General features: G+C 42.3%; 1 protein-coding gene across 4 annotated transcripts in view; it reads right to left on the bottom strand.

Annotated features, from left to right (window-relative positions):
- The window catches only part of DNMBP (dynamin binding protein), a 91,473-nt gene that overhangs the window by 13,617 nt on the left and 60,793 nt on the right, over positions 1 to 17,063 (bottom strand). For 3 of the 4 annotated variants that reach the window (XM_019724879.3, XM_088791899.1, XM_019724881.3), the window contains 6 exons: positions 10,009 to 10,202; positions 9,075 to 9,174; positions 2,942 to 3,089; positions 2,306 to 2,323; positions 1,740 to 1,939; positions 170 to 300 (listed from right to left, as the gene is read on the bottom strand). In XM_019724879.3, coding sequence (XP_019580438.3) covers positions 170 to 300; positions 1,740 to 1,939; positions 2,306 to 2,323; positions 2,942 to 3,089; positions 9,075 to 9,174; positions 10,009 to 10,202 — 791 coding nt within the window. Of the gene's footprint in view, positions 1 to 169; positions 301 to 1,739; positions 1,940 to 2,305; positions 2,324 to 2,941; positions 3,090 to 9,074; positions 9,175 to 10,008; positions 10,203 to 11,703; positions 11,898 to 17,063 lie in introns of those variants that run through there. The other variant, XM_074339227.2, reaches the window with a different exon arrangement.

The raw sequence follows: 17,063 nt of genomic DNA, 5'->3' as shown, positions 1-17,063 counted from the left end.
TGGTGGCTTCACATAAATAGTAGTTGCAGGATCCTGTCACCAGCTAGCAAACACCAGGGGAGGTACTAAGAGGGAGTCATGCCAGTGCCCGTTGGCACCATGCAGGCTAACCATGGAGCCCTGACAAGCTGCCAACGACATGCTGAACCTTCAGTTGCAGGAAGCTCACCTGTGGAGCAAAGCCAGTGAGGTGCTTCAGGTGACTGCTAACGCGGTTGGACTTCTTGATGATGGAGTGGATGTTCAGTTTGGAAATCTTCTCCATGAGACTATCTTCATCGCCCTTCCGGTACTTGAGGACTAGGGAGTGCGTCAAATCGGTGAATTACGAAAGCACTTTCCTAGGCATAGAGAGACTACACTACGAGCTGTAAAGCGATACTAACTACCCAAACTAGAGCTACTGCTTGTTTTCAATGAACTTATAACTAAGTAGAGACAAATGATTAATCCAAATCACCATTTATGGACAGACAGAACACTCAACAGCAGAGAGAGACGGCGTAGACTGCAAAGATTAGAAAGAGACAAGGAGAGGTAGCAGAGGCGTAAGGAAAAGAGCCTAAGTCAAGGAAACCTCTGAGTTCAATACCTGGGTCTATCATTTCGTCAAAATTGGCCTTAAAAGAGTCACTTAACTTCTCTGAGCCTCATTTTCCTCTCCAGTAAAATGGAGAAAGTGATAGTACTTGCCTTAGAGAACTATCTTAACTGGTCTGATGTACAAATGAGATATTTATATCTAATCGTCTCACACAGTAAAATGCTATCCATGAGTTATTTAACCACTGTGTCATACATTAGGCACAATCAGCAGAAAAGACTGGTGTAAACAGCAAGAGCAAGGTGGCAGCAAAAAGGCACACTTTATTGTTGTGGAAGATAAAGATAGCATTACATCAGGAGATATGAACCAAGACAAAGGGCAAGATGGCCAGAAGGCTTTCACAGCCAGTCAACATGATGGCATGGATGGCATAAGTGAAGCAGAAGGCAGAGCAAACGGTTTTAGGTAAAGTGGGGAGAAAGGTGGAGAGACAGGCAAAGAGGTTCTACTATATTATAGATTCTTTGAGGATATCAATAATACATCAGTTTAACATGGTCACCATGCTATACTCATCAAGTGTTCAAATTAGAGTCTCGACAAGAGATTTGATGAAAGAAAAAAGAAATGGTTCAGTTCGTACTACATCACAAAGAGTGGGTGGTTTGGTAACTGACTGTCCAGTGTTGGGAGGGGATGGGAGAGTCTCAGACCAGAGAGGCAGCTTACTGGGCATAGGCAGGGATGGTGGGCAGAGATGTGGGCATGTTGGGGTTTTCCAAAAGACCAAAAGTCCTAACTTAAGTGGAGGCAGTAAAGTATGCAACCAGATGTGCAGTGCAAACAAATGTAGGCATGGATTGGAAAGGTTGCCTTCAATGAGTTGAGAAGGGAACCACCCGTGCCGGAAGGAACTCTGGATCACCCATTCATCGTCTGATCAGTCTTCATCTCTTGAGAAACACTCTGTCTGCGATAAGCTTTCTCAGAGATGTCTAATATTCCACGATCGTGCTTTCATTATTACTGCTCTCTTTTTTCATATCACGTTTCCCCCAAATCCTACTACCATTTCTTCATCACAGCCCTCTGACCCACCATCTGCCTTGTCTATCTCTGATGAAATAATTATTTTGAGAAGGAGAACGTTCCCCAGCACATACTTCCTTTGCAGCAAGTATGCTTTTCTTACCCAGGTCCTTTCGACGTTTATATTCATTAATGTTCACATTGATTTCCTTGACTGCCAGGACTGCGTTGGTCAAAGGCACTTTGTCTGGGTGGGATTCTGGGGTGGAATTGAGCAACTCCATTAGCAGCAGTGGGTAACGCATTACTCTTTGCACTGGTTTGATGAGGAAGGAGCCCAGGTTAATATAATTTGTGCATCCCCTACAAGAGAAGGGAAAACAGAGACTTTCGTTCACTGTCAATACTGCAGGGCCTACAGAGAGTAACTGTTATTCCTAAATACAGCTCTGTTTGTCCATCCTACTCTCCAATTTCATTCATTCGTATTTACTGGGCACCTAATAAATACCACGTACCGTTTTAGGTGCTGGGGACTTAGCAGTGACTGTAACAAGTCCCTGCTCTGGTGGGAGGAGGCTAGCAATAAACATGTGTCTTATTAACTGTCATTTGGTGGTAAGTGGAATGGAGAAAACTATAGCAAGGTAAATCTATGTTCTAGGTTTCTGTCTATAAAGGAAGAAATTAAAGAAATGAGCTTGTGTATTAAGTGGCAAGGGAACTTACCATTCGTTGTACAGGCTCCTACAGGGCAATGAGCATGAAAAGAAGAGAGAGGTGATTTAGAGATAATGCTGATTCTGATTTTCACATTCTTCTCAGAATATCTACTAGCTCAACTAATGCCTATTAGCTGGGCAGACAAAAATCACATGGGTTAATAGGGAAATTATGATTGTCTATGGTGGCAAATCTAGTCTATTAAAAAAAGTTAGTAAGCCTCTAACTTCACTTTGATCTACTTAGACAAATACATAGTATATCATCCTTAAGACCAAGAGATTCTCATCTGATGGTCAAGAATAACTAAATTTGCTCTTCTTACCTAGACTCTTGTTTATTTGGATCAAACTACCTTCCTGGTTGCTTCTTACCCAAAAATACTCACATTATACTTTGTATGTTTAGATAAAAGTGACTTAAATGGATAAAAGTACAAGCAGGAAGCCCATTAAGATTTCCATGGTATATAATGGGAAAAGGGCAGGTGACCTAACTGGACCTATATAATACTATATTATTTATGTTTAAAATAAGATAGATGGATAGATATCATAAGAAGTCTAGACATACACATGGGACTGACTTCCAAAAGGCAGACCTAAAGAGCTATGATGGAGGTGAAATGCTCAAAACTCCTACTTAAGATCTGCCAAGGAGTCCTGAAGATGCTTCTGGATCTTCTCATCCTTCTCATAGATTTCCAGCAGCGAGATGGCCTCATCATGATTCTGGCAGTAAACCTTGTATGTTCCCTCAAGCTCATCCCGGTGGTCAAGAAACACAGGTCCTTTGAAACATACACAGACATACAGTGTTTTATAGTAACTCTCTTCTCAGTATCCTAAATGTAAAGTATATAACCAAACTTTTATATCAGTTAAATCCTATCATAAGAAATAACAGTAGGACTATCCCTTAAATAAGAAATTTCTAAGTAATGGCTTAAAATTGTACTTATTTAAAGCAAAATTTAAGAAAACCATGCCATCCATGTATTTTTCAGTACCCCCCGACCACACACACCCCCACACACAGCCGATGCCTGAAACAGCCTCCAGTCCCTTTTCAATCAGGCAGAGTAAGGTGTTTGCAAGTACCCCCCATATAGGTATGTGATCTGAACCAGTAAGGATGGACCCCCCACTCTCTAAGCCCAGGAAAATCTCCACAGGGATGAAGAGAGTCTTCTACAGCAGCAGTTTCCAGCTTTTTCTCTGTATATACATTAAATATATAGGACTTTAAATGAAATTTATTAAAATATCTGTAATAAAAAAATCTGTGATATAATAACATATGTACTTCTTTATAAAGCATTAACTAGTAAAATGTAGCAGTGAATCTAATAATCACCATAATTTATTTCAAAGTATGGTGAGTAACATAAGAAACTGGTAATCTTAGGTGCCTTTGGCTGAGTGTTAACTGATATTTCAAGATATTTGCAATAACTTAATTTGACACGAACATGTAATTTCAGTTGGTGACAAAGTCACAGGTGCTAATACTATGTGGTTTGTTCCCTATATTCATACCTTAAAAAAAACAACCGCTAAATTTCAGTAAGAAAATACTGAAAATCAAGATGGAAATTTTTTTTTGATCCAAGTTCATGGACTCCTTGAAATCTACCCACAGACCCCTGGTCTACAGCCAGTTAGGCACAGGAATAGCTCCTAAGCAAACTTCTACGTAACAGTTTCATTTAGAGCCGCTGCCTGAATGCGCCGATTCTCTGACTCACTAAAACTACTCTTCCTCTCGCCTCCTTTCCTCGGTCCTTCCTTCTTCAGCTCGTACCGCTCACCCCCTAAACAGTGTCCTCTCATCCTTGTGCTCCTCTCTCAAAATATGATCCTACTTACTGCTTCTCCTGTAACTATTTCGACCAGGTGCTCTGGACATAAGACCCTCCCTCTCAGGGAACCCCAGCCCTGACACCACAATGTCACCTCTGCTTCCCTTTATGTTGCACCCTATGCAATGCCCTACCCTTGTGCAGATAAGTTTCTATTTAAATTAAATGTATTCCCTTAATTACAGCTCCTTTCTATAAGAGAAACCTTTTTTCATACACATCACACCCACGCTGCCTTGTGTCACCGGCAGCCTCCCTCTGTCTAATCCTGCAACTCAACAGGCTGGCTTCCTGCTTGACCTTCAGCGCCGCTCTGGGATCCCAGAGCCACCAATGTCTTCTTCTGCTTTTACCACCCACTATTGGCCTGCCTTCTTCTCTCACACTCTTCCTTTGTATCCATTCCCTGCCAGCGTTCCTAGAACCTTCGCCATCACATGGGTGATCACTCACACTCCTCATTCACTGTTCTGCAACCTCCCCGATAGTGACTATTATTCTGTATCGACCACGGACCAGCAAAGCTACACCTTTACTTCCAGTGTCTTTCAAACTGCGGGTTACAACCCATAAACAGCTCATGAAATCTACTTCACGGGTCACGACCAGCACTTTTTTGAGGAAATAAAATGGAAAAGAAAATATCAGGAAACACTGGACATAGGAAGAGTAAGCACAGGCATATACACACAAACACGTATCCTGGGTCCTTTAGTAAAGTATATTTTTCTGTGGGACATGTTTAAATGATTTAAAAGTCAGTCCCTTATATATTAGTACATACCCAGAGTGTCCTGTACTTCTTTCTCATCTCAACCTCTTGATCTTCTAACTCATCCAAGCCCTGAACACCTACCATTCTTTCCTTCCCGACTAGACCCTGTCCTGGCTGTACTAGGGTCCTTCTCCAGTCAGGGTCAGTAAGTTAATTCAATGCCGCTTTCTCCAGCATCCGAGGTGACCTTGACTTTTGGCTGAGTTATATCCCTCACTGTACACTTTTCCCATTTCTATTTCTGGGTCATAAAGAGTGCTTGGAAGGTACATTGTTGAGAGGGAAAAAGGCTTAGTGCACGACAGTTTGAATAGCATGCTGCCGTTTGTACAATTTTTTAAAAATGGGGATGGGGGACTGAGGTAAATAAAATACATATGTAATTGCTGTCATATGCTAAATTATCTCTGGAAGGATATACTAAAAGAAATAGTAACACTGCTTCTGGTTGAGAAGAGCTGGGTGGGTTGGGGGAATGGATAGGAGACTTTTCATTAAGTAGTTCTCTGTACCTTCTAACTTTGTGCTATGTGAATGTATTTAAAATAAGTTAAATTTAAAATATATTAAATAAGTTAACCAAAACAAAAACTTGCTTATGGGCATAGGTGCATCTCTCTGCTGGAGGTGCAGTTGGGAGGGTGGAGGGGAAACTAGCCAGTCCTGTTTGCAGCAGCAAATTCCTGAACCTCAAGGAGGTGGGCCGGCCACACAAATAACTCCAAATGCGTGAGAGGCTCCACAAACTTAGCATCCTTACTCTCCTGCCCGAGGCCACTGTTAACAGGACTGGAGTGGCCTGCGCGGCTATATTTTCATTCCAGGAATGTATTTTGATGCTGCGAATGGGTCCTTTGTGTGACGGGGGGTTGGAAGGGAACAGTGAATAGTAACCAAAACCTGTGCTTCTGGAGGACAGGAAGGGATTTGGAAAGAGGCCCTATGGGGGGCAAAGGACAAAATTGTCAGTGTGGAACCCTCTCAGCTCCCCATCCAACTCAGGCTCTAGGGGCTCAACAGCACCTCAAGTGAAAAACTAAAGAGCCACAAAACCCAGGAAACTTCTTTGCCTTAAAGAAGTAATTCCTCCTACTGAAGCCACACTTAGAAACAATCAAGACCTTCAGAAAAGTTTCATTCAAGACCATTTTCAAGGTTAAACACACCAACTAAGAGACTTGAAAGCTCGAAACACCAGCCCACCTAGACGGGGATACATCTAGCAGGCTTTGAAAATAAAGAACTGGGCCAGGCAAGGAGTGTGTGTGTGTGTGTGTGTGTATGTGTGAGGGATTGCTGGAAAGGTCTGGAGGGAGAGCTATGGGTAAGAAGAGTCTGCAGGGAAGGGAGGGTGAGGAGTAGGAGGGTCAGGAGGAGGAGATGGGCTTGGAGGGGGGCAGAGGGGCTGCCTCCTCCCAGAGGAACACATCCTGTCCGCAGCCCAGGGCCTGTCCAGCTATAATGTTCAAACTCGCAGACGGAGTGAACTTCCCCCAGGAGTTCAGTGGGAGCTGCCAGGACCCGGTGTAGCACAATTACTAATAGCAGCACCACCGCAGACTGGCAACGGCTCATAGAAAATGTAATTAAAAGGTAATCCCATATATTTAAAAACAAATTAATAATTCCTTAAGTATGACAATGGTATTGTGCTTTTGTTTAAAAAGCCCTAATTTTGTAGAGCTATACACTGAAGTATTTTTGGAGGAAATGATTACGTTACTGGAGAGTGGGCTCTCCTCGGAGCGGTGCCCAGGTTCTGGGCGTCTCGAGCAAAGAACTGAACGAGATACTGAGGTAAAGCAGTGAAAGAGTAGTTTATTAGAAGAGATAATTCACTCCAAAGAAATGGGAGCGGACCCGAGCAATATGATGTCCTGTCTGGGATCGCTTTAAAATAATCCAGTGTGTGTGTGGGGAGGAGGGGGGCTGGGTGGAAAAAAAAGAATTGCTTATGCAATACATGTCAATCTGCCCTTTGCTAGTGGCTCAACAAAACTTTAAATTGCCTTCTCCGACTTCTCAGAACCTTCCCTTCTCAGAGGTCCCAAATCTTGTCCTTTATGCATTGCCCACGGAGTGCACTGCCTGGCCTTCTGGGTGACCAGCACTGAAGCCCCCAGCACAGAGTTCTCACACAGCACAGCCACAGCATGTTGCCCCTCCCTTGCAAAGCTACAACCCCTGCCTTTCGGCTCCTAGGATCTCGCCTCCACTATCCTGCGCACCGTCAACACACCTCAGTCTGCTACCTAATTCCTGTTTGTCTTGGGACAAGAAGTAGAAGGGAAGAAGAAAAAATAAACACAGTTGATATCCTATAGGGGTGAGATTATGGATATTTTGTTTTAATTTCCTATTTCATTGCTGTCATAATAATATACAGGCAATAAAATAAATTGGAAGAAAAAAATGATTGTTTGATCAATAATCAATCCTGTTTATATACCAACCAATTTCTCTCATTTCTCTCATAATTCAAATATATGACCTACAGACACTTATTTCAAATACCTTACAAAATCTTATAAATGGGCTTTTTTTGCTTTATCATTTTATTAAAATGGGGTCACTGTGGCTTCCTTCTAGTCAACCAATGTGTGCTTCTCCTTCCTCAATGTCCCTGACCTCTGACCTCTCCAGTTAAACTGAGACCCCAAGCTTTAGTTTCTCTTACCATTCCATTACTAGACATATAGCTATTGTGTACAGAAGTTAATGGCATGAGCGGGGACGACAGAAAGACCTGAGTTTCCTCATCTGCAAAGTAAAAGTAATAGTAGTACCTAAACCTCACAGGGTTATTGTAGGGAACAACTAAGATCAAGCTTGACATATCTTGTATAATACACACTCAAGAAACATTAACACTGCTACACTACCACCTAACACCCCACAGCCATTACCCCCTCCTGCAGGAGAGCACAGCCCTGATTCTGTTCCTGAGCCCATTTTTCTCCGAGGCGAGACCGGTAAATGCTGCCTAGTCTACGGCAACGTCATGATTCCATTACCATCTCTAGTGATCAGCTCAAGCGAGTGCATGTGACCCAGTTCTCGCCCTCGAGAAATAAAGAGAGATCTGATGCGGGGGCCTCTGGAGAAAGTTTGCTCACTCTTCAACAACACACGGTCACTTTTTCCTTCTGCTGGACGTTGTCGTGTGTGTAGTGGGATGACTAGAACTGTGGTAGCAGCTCGTGGCTATGGTCCCAATAATATAGCAACATAACAGGCGGCCCCCTCCCACATTGCACCAGAGCGGGTCTGTATGATCAACAGAAATGGCAGATGGCATGTCGTATGGAAGATCAGGTTATGGGAGACGCTGTGGCTCCCATCTGGAGCTTTCTCTTTCTCTTGGATCACTCACTCTGGGGAAAGGCAGCCGCCATGTCCTGAGGACACCATGGAGAGGCTCACACGGCCAGGAGCTGAGGCCTGAGGAGCCGAGTGGGCTTCCTTGGAAGAGGATCCTTGAGCCGCAAATGACAGCAGCCCAGGTCATCAGCTCAACTCTTGACTCCAAACTCATGAATGACCCTGAGCCAGAACCACCCAGCTAGCCACTCCCAGATTCCAGACATGTGGAAAATATGACCTAATAGTGTTTCTTCTTTTAAGCTGCTAAGTTTGGGTACAATTAGTTACATAGCAATAGATAACTAATACGGTTCCCTTGTTTAAAAGAAGCAGATGATTGTTTTCCAAACATTTTTGACAATGACCCACATGAATACATTTTAAATGATGACTCACTATACATATATGTAGAATTGAAATAAAAGTTTCAAGAGACTGTAGTTAGTACATTCTGATATTTTCTATTTTAATAAAAAGTATACACTGGGTGTGACATACTAAAATGACTTCATGACGCACTAATGGGCTACAACCGTCAGTCTCAAAAACATCACACTATACGATAAGCTAAAATTTCTTCTGTTGCTAACATCTCATGTTACCTCAGAGTAGGCTGCAGCTCAAAGAAGCTGAGGGCCAAATAACCTCTGAACTAAGTAATTAAAACTTAATTTCCCAGCATAACTACTCGTGCCAGCAAGGCCCTTTTCCTGCCTCTTACTCATGAAGCTAAAAAAAAAAAAAGCTGCTTCTGAAACAACGGCAGGAGCTCATACCTACAGCATCGCTGGTTTCCAGATCTGCCAATAACTGCTTTGCGACCTTAATCACCATCTGCATATTTCCAAAAAGACTCTCAAAATCAATGTTTGGTATCTGAAAAGGGGAAACAAAGTATAAAGATGCACAAAAATGTAATTAATAGCATGTCACTCATATTAGGAACACCTCTTTAAGGATGATACAGAAATTATTCTAGGTCATCTTCACTCATTCTCACGAAGTTTCCAGAATATCCAACATTATCTGTAGTGTCACCCTTTAATCTTGACCCAACTATTTATTCTGTTCTCCCCACCTTACTACTACCTTAGTAAAATGACTATAGAAACAATTTGGTCTATAATTACACTGGGATATGTATCCCACCCAGTACCCAAGAGCTGATGGCACTGCCCACTTCCTGTAGAAGTTCTTGGGAGTGACTGCTCCAGGAATACAAGCCCAAGCCCAGGCCAGGTGGTCAAGTAATAAGCAATAAGGACTGTAAATCCCCAGGAACTGTTAACCGTTTTTTTCTATCTCCAGCATCTAGAAAAGTACCTAGCATATGCACAGGACAGTTAAAGAGTTTCCTGAATAAACCTGTACGATCAGGTGCTGGGGCCAGGTAACCCATCATTCCCAGACTCATTATATTATCGCACAACCTTCCCCGTACAGTGACAATCCAGACTCCCTGGCACTATTTCTAGGAGCCAAAGAAACCGGAATGACCTGGTTAACAGTAGACTTGATAAGTGACAGGATGTTGTTGGCTTAAGTTGATGCCACACGTATGTTGGGACCCTTGAATTAAGAGCAACAGCAGTAGCCACCGCCTCTACTTCAAACCCAATAAATCTTTGTGGTGAAAACTCCCATATCCCGATTTTCCAGGCTTGGAGAACCACGTTCAAGGTAAAGCGAACTTTCTCCCATAGTTCCCACCTGTGCCTGCTGCAGCGGTACCATGATCCGCTCAATACACATCTCCAGGTCCCGAATGTAGTCTCGTTCCGTCTGATGAAGTTCTTCTACCACCTTGGCTCTCTTCTCCAGCATCCTCTGCTCTGGGTTTTCAGTGGACACAGACCCAGAAGGGGACACAGGTGACGACGACTGGGAGGAGAGGAGTGTCATTTCTAGAAGGGAAAAGGGAACTGGTCAGCAACGCTGTGTGCCAAAGCAGGACTCCTCAACAGTTGGAGTTGAAAAGAACACAGTCCTTGAGAACCAAAGACCTCACAATTGTCAACAATCAGGAAATCTGATCCCACACGTCACTTCTAATCATGAACAGATGAAGAGCTTAGAAGGCCATCCCTGCAGAGAGAACTCCCATCTGTGTGGTACCATTTTTAGAATTTGTCCTAAAAAAGAGTAGCTGGCCCAATTTTATGAAGACAAACCAGTATCCACAACTTCCTTGGCAAATAGGTTGAAAAAAAATCTGCTCTTCTTATTAAGAATTGCTTTCATTTAATTAGGTATAAAATCCATTCCATGATCTCAGCAACAGAAATACCAAGCCGGAAGTTAAAAACATTGATACAGAACACTAAAAAGAAAATTACAGGGAACATAATGCCACATAAGGGGAAGACAAGAATTAGGCAGGAATTATCTATCTGAGATCAATCTTTAAAAAACATAACCAAAAATATGTTAGCATGATTAAAAACCCCTACGAGATCTTTTGCTAAACTGCAGTTTTCCCAGGCAACACCCCTGAGATTCTGATTCAGAGAATCTGGGTGGGACCTGTGTAGCTGCAATTTTAACAAAATCCTAAGTGTTTCTGAATATGCAGGTGACCTTCAAGCTCCACACACATATTATCTAATAACCAAAGATAAAGTCAAACTAGAAATATCTGGTTTGAAATGACTCCAAATGTAAGATTGTTTTTCCATTCATTATTCCAGACATATTCTAAGAAAAAGGCTTGATCTACAGTTTTATTATCTGGGACAACCAAGTGAGAGAAGGCAGCCTCTACCCTCAGCCAGCTGCAGGGGAGACAAGAGGCTTTGAATCTTGAACTTCTCCACTCTTTAGCGGGGGAAGGCCCGGGAAAGTCCATTTTTACCTCTGGGCCATAGTTTCCTATCATCTGTAAAATAAAGATAATAATACCTGCTTCACAGAGGTGTTCAGGGAAGTAAAGAAGGTAATAACACAAGTTAGTCAGTCCTTTTACCATGATGGGCCAGAAAATGCAGTCTGCACCAGGTTAAGGCAAAAATACATCAAGGAGAAAATACTCTGTTCAGATACCATAAAATTCTACTTTTCTATAAGCACAAGAAAATCTGGAGCCGAGGAAGTTGTGGCCCAGCACCAGCCTCACCCACTTTCTTCCTAGGACTGCCCTCTAGGTGTTAAGGAGCTGGGCCGCAACATTTCCTTGCTGTGATAAAACAATCAGGGTGGGTTAGGTTTTTTTCCTTCTTTTGTTCCCCTTTCCACCCACCCCCACTTCCCAGTCCCAACTCTATCCCTTTTCAAGATACCCTCACCCTCTCAGGTTAGTACTTTATCACCAGGCTCCTTCCCCAGTGCTAAGGCATCTGGTCAGCGTGCAGTTTCCCCCAGCTCTCATAACCACACTTTAAAGCAGAGTTAAAGAGAAAAGCCACTCACTTTCTCCCCTTGCCTCTGAAAGTTGGCTGTCTTTGGTGGGGAAAATTTTCGAATTCCAGGTTTGGTCCCAAACTGCATTTGAGTGAGAAGGAGGCTGACACTGCTTCTGTGCAAGCTGCAGCAACCCTGGGAGGTACTTGGAGAGCCAAACGCCTGGCGCATGCCTAAGTGTGGGTCGAAGTGTAAACTGGCAGACTCCAATCTTCCCAGAGCTCAGGAATGCTCCAGAGCCCCTAAAATTCCCCCAGGCTTTCCCATATTTACATATGAATTGCATAGAGTCCCCCAGGCTATCACAGCAGGGCCAGTTCTAAAGGATGGAGCTGGAATCTTTCACTTACTGGACTGAAATGCAGAAGAGGGGCCTTGCTTTGCTCAGGCTTAACACCTTTCCCCTGTTAGCGCTCCTTTCCTCGTCCTAAACAGTCACAATTCCACTTCAGGAATTGTTAATCCAAAAGTATTAGCTCTTACTTTTCATACCCCTGCTAAGCATTATTTTGGGGGGATATTCTTTTTTAGGGAAGAATTCTGAAGGCCCATCCCTCTCTTATAATAAGAGGCAAAGCTGGAAAGTAGGCAGTTGTCTGTACTAGGCCCCCTCTCTCTGCAGTCCCTCTCCCAGGCCAGGCATAGCCCCTCACTATGCCCTGGGCTTTGCCAAGGGAACCGACCTGTACCTTAGGGACCTTACCCTAAAGCCATCAGAAAGCAAATGTCAGCAGGCTGGTCCCAGGACAACAGGAAACGTACAGAGTAAGTAATTCACAGGGACTGAGAGCCCTGCTCACAGCCCACAAGACCTCAGATTTTACAAGAAATCGAGGAAAAGAAAGTTGCAGAACAATAGGTCTTCTTTTGTAAAAAGACAGAAAAGGAAAATGAAAGAAGAGAAAACCTGCAAAAAAAAACCCTTACATTTTTCCTGACATACATATAATATATAAGCGCACAGAAAAAGGTCTGGAAGGAGAACACACACACCAAACTCATCAGAGTTTGTCTCGGAGGAAACTAGGATTTGGGGTTGAAGGATCAATGGGGACTTGAGCTGAATCAGTACTTTTTAATCTCAGGAGAATCTATTAATGTGTTTCCAGTAATTTAAAACTAACTGTCATGCTAGGATACATCTCTGTTGGTGACATTTTAAACAACCTGAGAGAAGACAACTTTTGTTGAAAAGCCCTTCCCACTGCTTCTAAAACCGCACCATTCAATTGTGAGGCTTTACTGGACGGCAAGCCTGTTGTTTGCGCCCCTCCATCCTTTTAGCTTTAAATTTATTTTAACAAATATTCATATGGCACTTACCCTGTGTGCCAAGCACTGTCCCGCCCATTTTGGCACTTTACAAACATTACCTTATTTAATCCCCACAACAACCCTGCTATGGTGCCCATTTTACAGATGAGGAATGAAGAGAAATTCAGTAACTGGACCAGTAAGTGGAAGGCTGAGATTTGAGCCCATGCTATGCTCTTGACAGACAGCTATTCCACCTCTAGGCAAGTCCTAGGAGTCACGACCTGGGTTTTGGCAGCCAGCTGGTAGCTAATGATAAAACAGTGCAATTCTAAAGCACAACTTCACCTCTAGAGAGCCAGACTTCGCCCACCATCAAGACTGTGAACAACTATGTATTTAAGCATATATGTGTGTGTTCATATGAGCATAGCTATAAAACCCTGTTCAGTATAATGTAAATAACCCCTTGGAATCAAATCTCTGTAAGTGCCATACACAGTAAATGTTTAATAGTATTTCAGGTAAATTATGGCAGAAATTACGTGAAATGAAGGGAAAGGCCTGTATTATCATGTCCTTTGATGGATCTTTCTGACTTACACACTGATCATCTTACTCAGGGGAAGGGAGACGCCCCTTCATGAAACCTCAGCTCCTTCTTGGTGACCCTGAGAAACCTGGCACCCAAAGGTACAGAAACCTTTAACGCCTTCTCTACTTCGTAAAATATAAAACGTAAGGGTTTTAACCCAGGAGTCCACTTCTAGGAGTTTATTCTACATAAATAATTGGACAAGTGCACAAAGATATACATATAAAGATGTTCTTCAATGTATAAAAAATTTTTAGAAATGACCTAAATAGAAACAGCCAGAATTTCTCCCCAAAGGGGCCTGGTTAAATAAATTATAGCATATCTGCGGAATAGAATACTACTATAGCCATTGAGATATAGAGCTGTATTTGTTAATATGGAACACTGTGTGTTTTTAAATGAAAAAAGCAGATTACAAAATAGTTTATGAGAGAATGTAGTTTTTCTATAGTGAACATGTAATAATATGACAGAATACTAAAATTAAAAAAGAAACATTTGCTATAAGTGAGAATATTCTAATACAGTCAACTCTCAGTTACCCTATTAATCCATTTCATATTCTTTCTTCACTTTTTAATAATCTGAGGTTTCTTTCCTGACCTCATCCCTTTAAACTGCTGGAGAAAATGAGTAATAAAGTGCTGTTGAAATGACAATTTGCTAGTCTTATAAGAAAAGCAAAACAGAACTGCCTGCTTAGCAATCAGTCGAGAAAATGCAGAGAGGAAGCAATCTGTAAATTTGCTCTTCTTCACCCCAGGCCCAGCTGGAGGAATCATGAATCCTGGTTTTCCGTGTTACCACATCGCTCCAGCCGGCCCACCCAGCCCCCACACGGCTTTCCCTTAGCACCTACAGGACCTCTATTTGGAGAAAGTTTGCTTAAGGTAGAGAACTCCCGGCTCTGTGTCCCTGGCTCGTCCACAGGGCACACAGGCGGCTCTTCCAGGATCACAAAACTTCAGGTCCTAAATCTCAACAGCAACTGAAAAAACTTTCTCTGTGGCTTTTGCTCAGTAACTGCCCCGCCTATTTTGGCAAGTAGCCTGGACTACAATCCTGCTGGGAGGGTTTCTACCTCCGGAAACTTAGCTCGAAAGCTTCCCATTTCCCCCTTCCGTTTCCAGGCGCTATCCAGAAGAGCAAAGGAGAGTCAAGTGCGCCAAGTACAAGAGTTTGCAACTTCCTATGCTGCCAGGATAGCAGGTTTAATGCTAGGATCAACTGGAACACCATTTTTGAACACTCACCAAATACACATAAATCCTAGAAAGGTGTGTTACTGGTGTGCTTAAAACTGAGGTTATTATTATTTCAGTTTTAGACAGCAGAAGTGAAGTTATCAAGAAGGTAAAGATAGTTTCATAAAATCATTAATTAGAAATAAACTATCATTGTTTAATAAACAATTTGACTATAATCAGCCTTGAAAACTTTATTTAAAAAGCATTGTTTTTCGAAACACACACCCAATGTTATATATTTACCAAGTCTCCCGAGGGAAGGTATTACTGCTCTCATTTTACAAACGAGACACTGGGCACAAAGCAATGAACCCACACAGCTAATAACGCTGTGTATTCAAAACCAGCACCCCAAATCAGTGCTTTCCATTACATGTCAAGGCCTGTTCTGGGTTAAATATCTTCTCCATATGAGGGTGGCCATTTATGGCGTTGTATTATATTTCTGCATTTAATGATAACACTATACTGATGCTTCGAAATTTGCTCATCCACATGACCCTCTGGGTATTCTTCCACCCTAGTCTATAAAACCAGAGTTTCTTCAGCTTGTGTTAGGTGGTTTGCTTTTATAACTTCCATTTGCTCCCATAACATTTCATGTAGCTTTTGTAACTGTGCACCCCCCAAATCAGTTTGATGTGAATTACAATCCTATTCAAAGTTTTAATTACCAAAATGTATGAACATTGAAGGGAGAACTACCAAGCAGAGTGCTAGGAGATGGGGCAGAGTGTACCGTGTTTCCCCAAATATAAGACCAGGTCTTATATTAAGGTTTGCTCCAAAAGACGCATTAGGGCTTATGTTCAGTGGATGTCATCCTGAAAAATCATGCTAGGGCTTATTTTCCGGTTAGGTCTTATTTTCGGGGAAACACGGTAGAACCCGGAAATGTCCTCCAAGCCTTTTCAGTCCCAGGCAAGTCATGTTCACGTCTGGGGTTCAAGAACAGCAAATCGAGTGGCGTTAAACTAGAGGGTCTTTCAAGTTATTTCCATTTGACTTGATGGATCTAGTTGAAAGGCAAGACATAAATTCATGAAACAAAAGAATAATTCAAAATAGAATGATCTTTAAGCATTGAGTGCTTTGGATATATTTCTTTAAAAGGGTAAACCCAATCTCTCAAAATAAGGATTATTTCCAAATGTGATCCAATATTTTGATGGTAATATCTGATTAAACCTAGGATATGGGTCAGCACTATCTTATTTTCTAGCTGAAACATGGACTAAGACCTCATTAGAAGAGAACATAAATTGGGTTTCCCCCGGGACCCCAGTCACACATGCTAAGTTTAAGTGAGCTCTAGACCCCAACAGTTGCTCTAGTCCCTTATATCTCTTCTGCAGTCATCCCTTTCCTCAGAGAAGTCATCTACGCGCAGTTTCAGGGATTCCATCTAAGACGATGACTCGCGTGCAGGTCCAGCTCTGACTCACTCCGCAGGCTCCGACCTGGTTTCGTTCTTCACCCCACTCAGTTCCTCTTTGTCACCACAACTGTGTATCTTAACTCCTACAGTTTCCCCAACCAGGAATGTTCTCCCTGCTCCTCTCTGCCTAGCTCAAGCCCGTTACTCCTTTAAGCTTTAGCTCAAGTTCAAATATCTTCCTAAAGTTTATTCCAATAACTCAGGTAAAAACTGAGCTTTCCCTCTTCTGATTGTCCACCGCATTTACTGTCTATGTTATATACATTGTGTACTTTATTAATTATTCATATGTTTACATTTGTCTCTTCAACTGATTTATAAACTTATAAACTCGTGTGTGTGTGTGTGTGTGTGTGTGTGTGTGTGTGTATGCGTGTGTATGCACGTGCGCTGGGGGGGAGCTGGTATCCTTCTCAGGACACCCCGTGCTTGATACAGTGCTAAGTACAAATACTAGTTAAAAAATGCATGTTCAACTTAATTCAGAGGGGATATGGGATCTATGTGCCGATCTAATGATGGTGACTGATGGTGAAGATGATGATGATACAATGATAGCAGCTCATGTTTATTTAGCATTTACTATGTGCCAGACTCTTACACTATTCTAAGTACTTACGTATCTATAAATTAACTTAATTCTCATAAAACTATCATAGGTACATTATTTGGTTTTATTGTGAGGAAACTGCAGCACAGAGAGATTAAATAATTTACACAGGGTTACACAGCTAGTAGGGCCAAGGTGGGGAAAGGGATCCCCTTAAAGCACTTGTAAAGTTGTATTTTAATTATTTGTTTAAATGCTATTTTCTGTTTGAAACTATGAGTT

This window comes from Rhinolophus sinicus, chromosome 15 (assembly GCF_057876585.1).
Source record: "Rhinolophus sinicus isolate RSI-liver-muscle chromosome 15, RSI-T2T, whole genome shotgun sequence".
Taxonomy (NCBI): Eukaryota; Metazoa; Chordata; class Mammalia; order Chiroptera; family Rhinolophidae; genus Rhinolophus; species Rhinolophus sinicus.
The sequence above is the reverse complement of the archived record's forward strand: the minus strand, read 5'-3'. Positions and strand labels throughout refer to the sequence as shown.